We start from the raw sequence: 12,373 nt of genomic DNA, 5'->3' as shown, positions 1-12,373 counted from the left end.
GTTCCTCTATGTCCACATCACTAAGAATCTATCATGGTCCACACACACCAACACAGTTGTGAAGAGGGTACGACAATGCTTCTTCCCCCTCAGGAGGCTGAAAAGATTTGGAATGGGCCCTCAGATCCTCAGAAAGTTCTACAGCTGCACCATATAGAGCATCTTGACTGGTTGCATCACCACCAGGTAGCATCAACGCCTGGTATGCAGCCTTTCAAATTTGAGGAATAAAAAGCCTTTCAAATTCGAGGATTAAAACCCATATATTGATTGCACCCTACTCAGCTGTCTCTCGTTGCCTCTTTGGTCGTTGCCTCGCTGACATATGGTTGCAGTGGTGGGATGATCAGCAGGGTAGCGGTTGCTTAGCTTAGGTTAATTTGTTTTATCTTTTTATTTTTTTAAACAAGAGGACCAAACATTGGACCAATACGGTACAAAGAAAAACCAGGACCGGGACCACCTCTCCATGTGGAGGGTGGGACTGAAGGCGGGGCTGAAGGAAGAGGGCCCATACCAGACGATCCAGGGGTGACCTCATTGGAGGAGATGGCCCTTCTGTTCAGGAGCAGCCTGATGTCTTGCAGCAGGCGCAAGACATCAGGCTGGAGTGAGAGGCCGAATAACAGGAGCGACAGTGGAAGGCGATGCAACACCTTTTCAGCGTTCTGCAGAATGAGATCAAAACTATTCGACCCCTGTCCCTGACCACTCCCTATGTGGCTCTTCCGACGCCAATGGCATGGACATTGGCCTAGAGGCTGCAGGCTCCCTCCACGGCGAGGCTCTGGGCCCCAATGACCTTGACCCTCATCAGAATAACCCTTACCGTTCCCCATATGGCCCCAATCCAGATCCAGGTCCACATATAGGACCGTATCGGGTCCAAGAGCCAAGGTTAGAGCAGATAAATGACAATGGCGACATTGAACATTATCTGGGATCTTTTTTAATCTTAGTTATTCAAGGGTCAGTGTAGCGTTCATATGGCCATTGGACCAGCACTGGGTTCTCTCTTGATGCTATTTATGCAATAGGCCTATAGATCAAATTTTATCAAGGACAGCCGGGCAGGGGCGTGGGGGAGGGGCTGGGGCATGTTTAAGCTGGCATTGGCAGTCAGGATGAGGGGTGTCCCTGTCTGCCTGCCCCCCTGGCCCCATAATGCCCCATTGTTGTGCCAGTCTCGTGTGTCAAGCAGATTCAGTTTGTTGTGACGCTGAGCGAGACGAGAGGGGAGGTATGGGAGAGCTGTGTGGTAAAGAGAGCAAAGGGAAGCGGGAGAGAGAGAGAGAGAGTTGGGAGAGGGGTAGGGGGAAGTCTAGACAGTGACAGAGAGAGTGAGAGAGGGGAGAACAGAGTGATAGAGAGGGGGAAGAGAGGATATTTTTCCTTGTCATATCTAGTGAAAGACCGCGAGATAGATGGGGAAGAAAGATAGATGATTGTGTGCCACTGCCTGAGGGTCATAGTAAATATTCATAGTAAATTTCCATGCAAAAGTATACATCTCTTTTGTAGAATATGCTTTATTACTCACTCTTTGGCAACTCTGCATATAATATTATCATCCCAATAATATAAAACTGTATCTACTGTAATTGAAGAGAAATACACATTTTTGCTACACAGTCTATGCTGTAATGGCTACTCCTAACCCATGTCATGTCTCATCCAAAACAGATCAGACAAGCACTGCTAGGCTAAACAGCAGCTCCTGACCAGGAGCTCAATGTGCCCTACTTTCCGAATATGGGTCCCAGAGACTAGCACAGGGAATTCTCTCACCACCAGGGAATTCTCCATGGCTGAAAAAAACTAAAGCAGAGTACCTCGAAGAGAGTCCCAGGTGTCCCGGGGGGTTGTGTGTGTCAGTGGAGGCTGCTGAAAGGAGGACATAATAATGGCTGGAATGGAGTCAATAGAATGGTATCAAACACAAGGTTTCCATGTGGTTGACACCATTCCACCAAATCCATTCCAGCCATTATTAAAAGCTGTCCTCTCCTCAGCAGCCTCCACTGGTGTGTGTGTGTGTGTGTGTGTGTGTGTGTGTGTGTGTGTGTGTGTGTGTGTGTGTGTGTGTGTGTGTGTGTGTGTGTGTGTGTGTGTGTGTGTGTGTGTGTGTGTGTGTGTGTGTGTGTGTGTGTGTGTGTGTGTGTGTGTGTGTGTGTGTGTGTGTGTGTGTGTGTGTGTTAAACTGTGCAAGAGATAGTGTATTGCGACCACACCAATACACTATCTCTTGCACAGTTTAACAGCTTGTGTCACAGTATTGTGCATATTTTTTAGATGCTGTCAACATTAGTTGAAAAGAAATTGAGGGTCATATTCTGACCTGAACTTTAGTGTCATCTCCCCATCTGATAACCCAAGCATAGGCCAATATGCCTACTTAATCATTTAAAGCATTTCAGTTTAAACTTGTCCAGTCTTTTCACCTACCAGTCGTCATGTAGAAAAGGAGAGAGAGCGAGGCCATGCCATTTCCTATTGGAACGAGGCCCTAAATGGCCTCCAATGATAACCAATACATTTCCTGGTTTCTCTCTCCACACACAATACCAAACCACTCTGTCAAACATCTTAGGATTCATGAAGATCAAATTAATTAAACATATTCAAATGCAAATCCCCAAATGAGACCAAGGAGGGAAACTGGAATGGGTTCAGATGATTTTCAAATAGGACATTAATTCCCAGGTATCTTCAGCGTCCCTGTTTAAAAAGCTATTTATGAAACCAAATTTGTAGGCACTAACGGAGGCTAACTCTGCCTTGGCTTGTTGGCCAAAGACTATGGGGGAATTCATGTTTTTTTTTTGGGGGGGGGGGGGGGGTAGGATAAACGCTGAAAATAGGTCACAGGCTTAGGAGATCTTCTACGTTTTGTTCTATGAGATCATTTTCAGCAGCTGACGTCCTTTTTTGTGAATTTAAGCATTTATGTAATCGAAATAAGCACATAAAGCGCATAAAGGCTTCATATCTCATAAAAGTCATGTAAACTGACTGACATTATCTCATTGAACAAAATGTATAAGATCTCCTTTTTTCTGGAGGCAAGCCGAAGTTTGGAGACAAATTCTATGCCCCTTCGTCGGTGATTGGTCAACAGTAGGGATTCTTCAATAAAGTCTTTGTCATTCAACGAGAGATGTTTTCATGCACATTTTAAAATGTAGAAATACTGCACTAAACATCTTAGTTAGACAAAGATATCCTCTGCATAAACGTCAAAATTCATGACAGATTTCTTGAGTAATCTTACATTAATTCACTCTCTCCGTGGTTATCTGTTATTTCATTACTCACACACATGCAAGACAAGCCAGTCACAAGCAACTATTATTCTTAATTATTTTTTATTTTATTTCACCTTTATTTAACCATGAAAGCTAGTTGAGAACAAGTTCTCATTTACAACTGCGACCTGGCCAAGATAAAGCAAAGCAGTGTGACAGAAACAACAACCCAGAGTTGCACATGGAATAAACAAGCGTACAGTCAATAACACAATAGAAAAAAAAGAAAGTCTATATACAGTGTGTGCAAATGGCATGAGGTGGTAAGGCAATAAATAGGCCATAGTAGCAAAGTAATTACAATTTAGCAGATTAACACTGGAGTGATAGATGATCAGATGATGGTGTGTAAGTAGTGATACTGGTGTGCAAAAGAGCAGCAAAGTAAATAAAAACAATATGGGGATGCGGTAGGTAGATTGGGTGGGCTATTTACAGATGGACTATGTACAGCTGCAGCGATCGGTTAGCCGCTCAGATAGCTGATGTTTAAAGTTAGTGAGGAAAATGTAAGTCTCCAGCTTCAGCAATTTTGCAATTCGTTCCAGTCACTGGCAGCAGAGAACTGGAAGGAAAGGCGGCCAAAGGAGGTGTTGGCTTTGGGGATGACCAGTGAGATATACCTGCTGGAGCATGTGCTACGGGTGGGTGTTGTCATCGTGACCATTAAGCTGAGATAAGGGGGAGCTTTACCCAGCATAGACTTATAGATGACCTGGAGCCAGTGGGTCTGGCGACGAATATGTGGCGAGGGCCAGCCAACTAGAGCGTACAGGTTGCAGTGGTGGGTAGTATATGGGGCTTTGGTGACAAAACAGATGGCACTGTGATAGACTACATCCAGTTTGCCGAGTAGAGTATTGGAAGCTATTTTGTAGATGACATCGCCGAAGTCGAGGATCGGTAGGATAGTCAGTTTTACTAGGATAAGTTTGGCGGCGTGAGTGAAGGAGGCTCTGTTGCGAAATAGAAAGTCGATTCTAGATTTGATTTTGGATTGGAGATGTTTGATATGAGTCTGGAAGGAGAGTTTACAGTCTAGCCAGACACCTAGGTATTTGTAGTTGTCCATGTATTCTAGGTCAGAACCGTCCAGAGTAGTGATGCTAGTCGGGCGGGCGGGTGCGGGCAGTGAACGTTTGAAAATCATGCATTTGGTTTTGTTAGCGTTTAAGAGCAGTTGGAGGCCACAGAAGGAGTGTTGTATTGCATTGAAGCTTGTTTGGAGGTTAGTTAACACAGTGTCCAAAGAAGGGCCAGATGTATACAGAATGGTGTCGTCTGCATAGAGGTGGATCAGGGAATCACCCGCAGCAAGAGCGACATCGTTGATATATGATGTATACGGAGAAAAGAGTCAGTCTGAGAATTTAACCCTGTGGTACCCCCATAGAGACTGCCAGAGGTCCGGACAACAGGCCCTCCGAATTTACACACTGAACTTTGTCTGCGAAGTAGTTGGTGAACCAGGCGAGGCAGTCATTTGAGAAACCAAGGCTATTGAGTCTGCCGATAAGAATACGGTGATTAATGAACACTATGTCACTGGCAGCTCAAAATACTAGTCTACATGTCACTGGCAGCTCAAAATACGAGTCTACATGTCACTGGCAGCTCAAAATACGAGTCTACATGTCACTGGCAGCTCAAAATACGAGTCTACATGTCACTGGCAGCTCAAAATACGAGTCTACATGTCACTGGCAGCTCAAAATACGAGTCTACATGTCACTGGCAGCTCAAAATACGAGTCTACATGTCACTGGCAGCTCAAAATACGAGTCTACATGTCACTGGCAGCTCAAAATACTAGAGTAGTTATTGATCACATACTCACTCAACTCGCGCACGCACGCACATAGAAACACACACACGTTTTGTTCTTCTATCCTCGTGGGGACCTAAAATGTATTGCCATTCAAAGGCTATTTTAAGTTTAGGGGTTAGGTTTGGAGTAAGGTTTGTGGCTAGGGTTAGGGTTACTGATTAAGGTTAAGATGAGGGTTAGATTTAGTGGTTAGAGAAAATAGCCGTAACCCTTAACCCTAACCCTAAAGCTAACCTTAACCCTAAAGCTAACCTTAACCCTAAAGCTAACCCTAAAGCTAACCTTAACCCTAAAGCTAACCTTAACCCTAAAGCTAACCTTAACCCTAAAGCTAACCACTAACCCCAATTCCGCCAGAGTGCCACTCCACTCCTAACCACCTGTGGATTCATTGTTAAACAAATTGACCTTAAACCAGTTGAAGTCAATGTTGCAACACTTCACAGCCACAAGTACAAGTAGGCTACTAGGTAGAGGGACAGTACTTAACTAGAACTGTCCTAGCCAGACTATACCAACAACAACTTATTGAAAGACAAAAATATACTTCATTTACTCTTGCAGAGATGCACTCCTCTCGTTGAATGGAAAGAACTGAAGTTTAACCAAACATTTATCCCACCTCCCTTCATCTGAGCCTCAACGTGGTGTACACACAGATTCATCCTGGAATAGTTGCGCAATGCACACATTATGGCCGTCAATTCATTTTATTTTGAAAATTGTATTTATTCTTTTTTCACATAGCATTCTATAAAACTTTTATGTGAAGTTCAATAACATATTTTTCCAACATCCAAATATCTACAATATTGTGACACAGGCTGTTAAACTGTGCAATAGCTACTTGTATTGGTGTGGCCTCATTTGATACTTTGTCGAAAAGTGTCTCTCCCTCCCTCACACACACACGCACACACACACCAGCAGCAACTTATAATTGCCCACAACAGACAGATGATGGAGAATAGACTGTTGCATCATGTCCCCTCTGCTGCTGCTGTGTGTGTGTGTAGCCATTGACATGCTAATGGTCTGACCCAGAACCCAGTATGACCTCATTCAGCCACATTGTCCTCTGGCTCAGATGGTTGTCTGCAGTATGTGGACCCCAGGACTTACAGTACATTCAGTTAGAAAAGGAAATAAAATGCTGCTAGTAAATCAAATCAAATTGCTTTGTTAACAACACGTGTAGACTAACAGTGACATGCTTACTTACGGACCCTTCCCAACAATGCAGAGACAAAAATGTAGAAGAAATGAAGTGTGCGTGTGTGTCTGATCCCTTCAGAAGGTGTGTGTGCAGTAAGTGTGTTTACATACTTACAGTATGTAGCCTAAGCAATGCATCCCAAATATATCTGGGGGAAACTTCAAGGCAAGCGAAATAAACTACACCCATACTCATTGATGTATGGGTGAGTGTTCTTGTTTTAGCCTAGCCTATGTCTGTGCCATGCCAGACATAGGCTAGGTGTTGGCTAAAGGAGAAACAGACTGGCAAACAGGCTTGACAGGATAAGTTGCGTTACAGTAGAAGCAATGAAGCAACTCAAAGACCACTTTAGGACGCCCATACAACCAAGTGGTAGGCCTGGTCACCGGCAACGATGAGACAGCCTATAGGGAGGAGGTCAGAGACCTGGCAGTGTGGTGCCAGGACAACAACCTCTCCCTCAATGTGAGCAAGACAAAGGAGCTGATCGTGGACTACAGGAAAAAGAGGGCCGAACAGGCCCCCATTAACATCAACAGTGCTGTAGTGGAGCGGGTCGAGAGTTTCAAGTTCCTTGGTGTCCACATCACCAACTGTCTATCATGGTCCAAACACACCAAGACAGTCGTGAAGAGGGCATGACAAAACCTTATCCCCTCAGGAGACTGAAAAGATTTGGCATGGGTCCTCAGATCCTCAAAAGGTTCTACAGCTGCTCCATCGAGAGCATCCTGACCGGTTGCATAACCGCCTGGTATGGCAACTGCTCGGCATCTGACCGTAAGGCGCTATAGAGGGTAGTCCGTACGGCCCAGTACATCACTGGGGCCAAGCTTCCTGAAATCCAGGACCTATATAATAGGCGTTGTCAGAGGAAAGCCCATAAAATTGTCAGAGACTCCAGTCACCCAAGTCAGACTGTTTTCTCTGCTACCGCACGGCAAGCGGTACCGGAGCGCCAAGTCTAGGACCAAAAGGCTCCTTAACAGCTTCTACAGCTTCTAAAGCCATAAGACTGCTGAACAATTAATCAAAGGGCCACCGGACCCCCCCCCCTCCATTTGTTTTGTACACTGCTGCTACTCGCTGTTTATAATCTATGCATAGTCACTTCACCCCTACCTACATGTACAAATTACCTCTAACCTGCACAATGACTTGGTACAGGTACCCCCTGTGTATAGCCTCGTTATTGTGTTACGTTTTATTATATTTGACTTTAGCTTATTTGGTCAATCTTTTCTTAACTCTTCTTGAACTGCACTGTTGGTGAAGGGCTTGTAAGTATTTCATGGTAAGGTCTACACTTGTTTTATTCGGCACGTGTGACAAAGTTTGATTTGATTTACACTCAAAATGATATTGCCAGCCCCTTAGTTGATTCCAGTTGGAACATTCAAAGCAAAGAATAACCAAGAGCAGATGTTGAATGAAAGTTAATTTAAGTATTTACCAACATATTAGTCCTAACATGAAACATTGGCATTGCATGAAGTTGTTCTATCGTGTGGAATAGGCACATCAGTGCTATGCACAACCCCAGATCAACCCTAGCCCTTTCCCCTAAGCTCTTCATGTTGATCTGAAAGAATTGGATTGGACTCGATTCAACTGCACAACAAATCATCCAATCCACGATAACTTGAATCAGGTATCGGTGCTGGGATAAAACCAAAATGTGCACACCCTGTGGGTCCCCCAGGAATGGCTTGAGAAACTCCACAGTTCTAAATCAAATTTCAAATCAAATTTTATTTGTCACTTGTTTTGTAAACAACAAGTGTAGACTAACAGTGAAATACTTACTTATGGGCCCTTCCCAACAATGCAGAGATACAAGAAATAATAGAAAAGTAATAACACATAATAATAAAAGCATTGATAACTTTGCTATATACAAGGGGCACCAGTACTGAGTCGATGTGCAGTGGTACGAGTTAATTGAGGTAGATATGTACATATAACAAGGAATAAAGTGACTAGGCAACAGGATAGATAATTAACAGAAGCAGCAGCGTATTTGTGATTAGTCAAAAAAGTTTGTGTACAAAGGGTAAATGCAGATAGTCCGGGTAGCTATTGGTAACTATTTAACTAACTATTTAGCATTCTTATTGCTTTGGGGTAGAAGCTGTTCAAGGTACTCTTGGTTCCAGACTGCGACAGCGGAGTGAACAGTCTATGGGCAGTGTGCACTACCCTCTATCACCCCAGTGACATCCCATCAAAGCAGACACACCTGAAGGTGATTAACTCATTAGCTTCCCACAGGAGCACACCTGCAACCAGTTAGTGCGTGATTAGAGAGGAAGAAACCAGAGTAAACTTCAGAAAAAGGGAAAACAACTGGGTTGGGTTTTGTAATGGATAACGGCATATGTACTTGTTTTGGGCAAGTTCATATAGCTGAGGCACCACCAAATATATTTCTACTATGCATTAAACACATTTCAACTCTCTCTCGGCAGGGACTCTAAACCAAAACAACTGGGCCAACAAGTACCCATCATGCAGCAATGCTAGACAGTCGCCCATCAACATCGAGGAGGACCTGACACAGGTCAAAGTTCAGTTCCAAAAGCTGAAGTTTGAGGGCTGGGAGGAGGCGATGTCTGATAGGACCACCATCAAGAATGACGGCAAGACCGGTATGAGCTCTCAGGTCACCAGAAGCCTCATCATAAAACCAGCCAGTAATGAAACTGTAAAGCTAAAGTAATACAATAAAATAATCAGCCATTAAGTCAGCTAGCTATTCAGTAGCCACACTGCCTGTCTCTGAGCCTGGTGGTCTGGTTCTTAATTACAGTCTAATTATAATATATACAAATATTGAGCATTGTTGTTATAGTTAATTACAGTCTAATTATAATATATAGTAATATTGAGCATTGTTGTTATAGTGTATACTTATGGCACTTTTTAAACTGATGGTACAATTACTTGGTTCTGGTGGGGAGATAATTTAAGCTGTTTTTCCCTTTCTTGGTATGAAATTGGCATGAAATATAATACCCTACATGCTGTGAATGTAAATATGCGTGTGAATGTGCGCGTATGTGCATGTACACGTGAGAGCAAGAGTTTTTGTGTTCTCCATTGGCAGGCTTCAGGCCACATCAATATACTGTGTGTGTATGTGTATATTGGTTAATGGGTTCAAATAATGCTCTGTGTGTGTTCTCTCCAGTGGCGGTGAACCCAGAGGGGGACTTCTATGTGAGTGGAGGTGGGCTGAGGGGCAGGTTTAAGGTGGGGAGAATCACCTTCCACTGGGGCCGCTGTAACGCTTCCTCAGAGGGCTCCGAGCACAGTCTCAGTGGGGTCAAGTACCCCCTGGAGGTAAGACCTGACACTCACTCACACACAATCATGGCTAGCGGGAAGGTTGACTTTTTCTCTGGCTTAACCAACTAGGCTCGTCATTTAACAATTGTATTCGTATTTACAGATGGCATACGAGTTTGTTATTAAGGCACATGAAAGTTCACATGTTCGAGAAGGCATTTCTGCCCCAAAAAAAACATTTTGATTAAAAAAAAGTTTACTTTCAAATGTCTCTCCTGTGAAGTAGTGACCTGCGACCTACGCTTAGTTTCCTGAAACGGGTCACATTAAAAATAAATTTAAAAAGTTTACTAAGGGTTGTAACAGGCTGATTGGTTGGCTATATGAGCCAGTAAAGGGGTCTTTACTATTCTTAGGTAGCGGAATGACTTTTTCTTCTCTCCAGGCTTGACGGCGCACTTTCTAGTAGGCTTAAAATGAAGATATGGCATATAGGAGTGGAAATATCGTCCACTATTATCCTCAGTAATTTTCCATCCAAGTTGTCAGACCCCAGTGGCTTGTTATTGGTGATAGACAACAATCATTTTTTCACCTCTTCCACACTCACTTTACGGAATTCAAAATTACAATGCTTGTCTTTCTATATAATATATAATATAATTTGGTCAAATATACTTGGATGTGTAGTGTCAGCGTTTGTTGCTGGCATGTCATGCCTAAGTTTGCTAATCTTGCCAATGAAAAAAATCATTAAAGTAGTTGGCAATATCAGTGGGTTTGTGATGAATGAGCCATCTGATTCAATGAATGATGGAGCTGAGCTTGCCTTTTTGCCCAAAATGTTATTTAAGGTGCTCCAAAGCTTTTTACTATCATTCTTTGTCATTTATCTTTGTTTCATAGTGTAGTTTCTTCTTTTGAGTCAATTTAGTCACATGATTTTCTCAATTTGCAGCACGTTTGCCAATCGGTTGTGCTGCCAGTCTTATTTGCCATACCTTTTGCCTCATCCCTCTCAACCATACACTGTTTCAATTCCTCATCAATTCAAGGGGATTTAACAGTTTTTACAGTTATTTTCTTAATGGGTGCATGCTTAGTAACTGGAATAAATAATTTCATAAATGTGTCAAGTGCCGCATCTGGTTGCTCCTCATTACACTCAATACACTCCTCATTAGCAAATATTCTTTACATCATCAACATACACTATATTAGGCCCAGGAACTTTGGTTTTCGTAGATATGGCTACTATATTGTGATCACTACATCCAATGGATTTGGATACTGCTTTAAAGCAAATTTCTGCAGCATTAGTAAAGATGTGATCAATATTTGTTGATGATTTCATTTCTGGTTGGTTGACTGATAACCTGAACCAGGTTGCAGGCACTGGTTATAGTTTGAAGCTGTTTCTTGAGCGGTCAGCCTGATGAAAGCCAGTACATATTGAAATCAGTGTACAGTCGTGGCCAAAATTTTTGAGAATGACACAAATATTAATTTTCACAGTCTGCTGCCTCAGTTTGTATGATGGCAATTTGCATATACTCCAGAATGTTATGAAGAGTGATCAGATGAATTGCAATTAATTACAAAGTCCCTCTTTGCCATGCAAATGAACTGAATCCAAAAAAACATTTCCACTGCATTTCAGCCCTGCCACAAAAGGACCAGCTGACATCATGTCAGTGATTTTCTTGTTAACACAGGTGTGAGTGTTGACGAGGACAAGGCTGGAGATCACTCTGTTATGCTGATTGAGTTCGAATAACTTACTGGAAGCTTCAAAAGGAGGGTGGTGCTTGGAATCATTGTTCTTCCTCTGTCAGCCATGGTTACCTGCAAGGAAACACGTGCCGTCATTGCTTTGCACAAAAAGGGCTTCACAGGCAAGGATATTGCTTCCAGTAAGATTGCACCTAAATCAACCATTTATGGATCATCAAGAACTTCAAGGAGAGAGGTTCAATTGTTGTGAAGAAGGCTTCAGGGCGCCCAAGAAAGTCCAGCAAGCGCCAGGACCGTCTCCTAAAGTTGATTCAGCTGCGGGATCGGGGCACCACCAGTACAGAGCTTGCTCGGGAATGGCAGCAAGACTTTTGGAGGATGGCCTGGTGTCAAGAAGGGCAGCAAAGAAGCCACTATTCTCTAGGAAAAACATCGGGGACAGACTGATATTCTGCAAAAGGTACAGGGATTGGACTGCTGAGGACTGGGGTGAAGTCATTTTCTCTGATGAATCCCCTTCCCGATTGTTCGGTGCATCCGGAAAAAAGCTTGTCCGGAGAAGACAAGGTGAGCGCTACCATCAGCCCTGTGTAATGCCAACAGTAAAGCATCCTGAGACCATTCATGTGTGGGGTTGCTTCTTAGCCAAGGGAGTGGACTCACTCACAATTTTGCCTAAGAACACATCCATGAATAAAGAATGATATCAACACATCCTCCGAGAGCTACTTCTCCCAACCATCCAGGAACAGTTTGGTGACGAACAATGCCTTTTCCAGCATGATGGAGCACCTTGCCATAAGGCAAAAGTGATAACTAAGTGGCTCGGGGAACAAAACATTGATATTTTGGGTCCATGGCCAGGAAACTCCCCAGACCTTAATCCCATTGAGAACTTGTGGTCAATCCTCAAGAGGCGGATGGACAAACAAACCCCCACAAATTCTGATAAACTCCAAGCATTGATTATGCAAGAATGGGCTGCCATCAGTCAGGATG

At 43.4% G+C, this 12,373-nt stretch overlaps 1 protein-coding gene across 3 annotated transcripts in view; it reads left to right on the top strand.

Moving 5' to 3' along the window:
• The window catches only part of LOC139578219 (receptor-type tyrosine-protein phosphatase zeta-like), a 122,906-nt gene that overhangs the window by 48,049 nt on the left and 62,484 nt on the right, over positions 1–12,373 (top strand). For all 3 annotated transcript variants that reach the window (XM_071405553.1, XM_071405552.1, XM_071405551.1), the window contains exons 3-4: positions 8,821–9,000; positions 9,543–9,694. In XM_071405553.1, the coding sequence (XP_071261654.1) occupies positions 8,821–9,000; positions 9,543–9,694 (332 nt within the window). The remainder of the gene's footprint in view (positions 1–8,820; positions 9,001–9,542; positions 9,695–12,373) is intronic.

Source organism: Salvelinus alpinus, chromosome 6, assembly GCF_045679555.1.
Source record: "Salvelinus alpinus chromosome 6, SLU_Salpinus.1, whole genome shotgun sequence".
NCBI lineage: Eukaryota > Metazoa > Chordata > Actinopteri > Salmoniformes > Salmonidae > Salvelinus > Salvelinus alpinus.
Note: the sequence above shows the minus strand (reverse complement) of the source record. Positions and strands in the feature narration are given on the sequence as shown.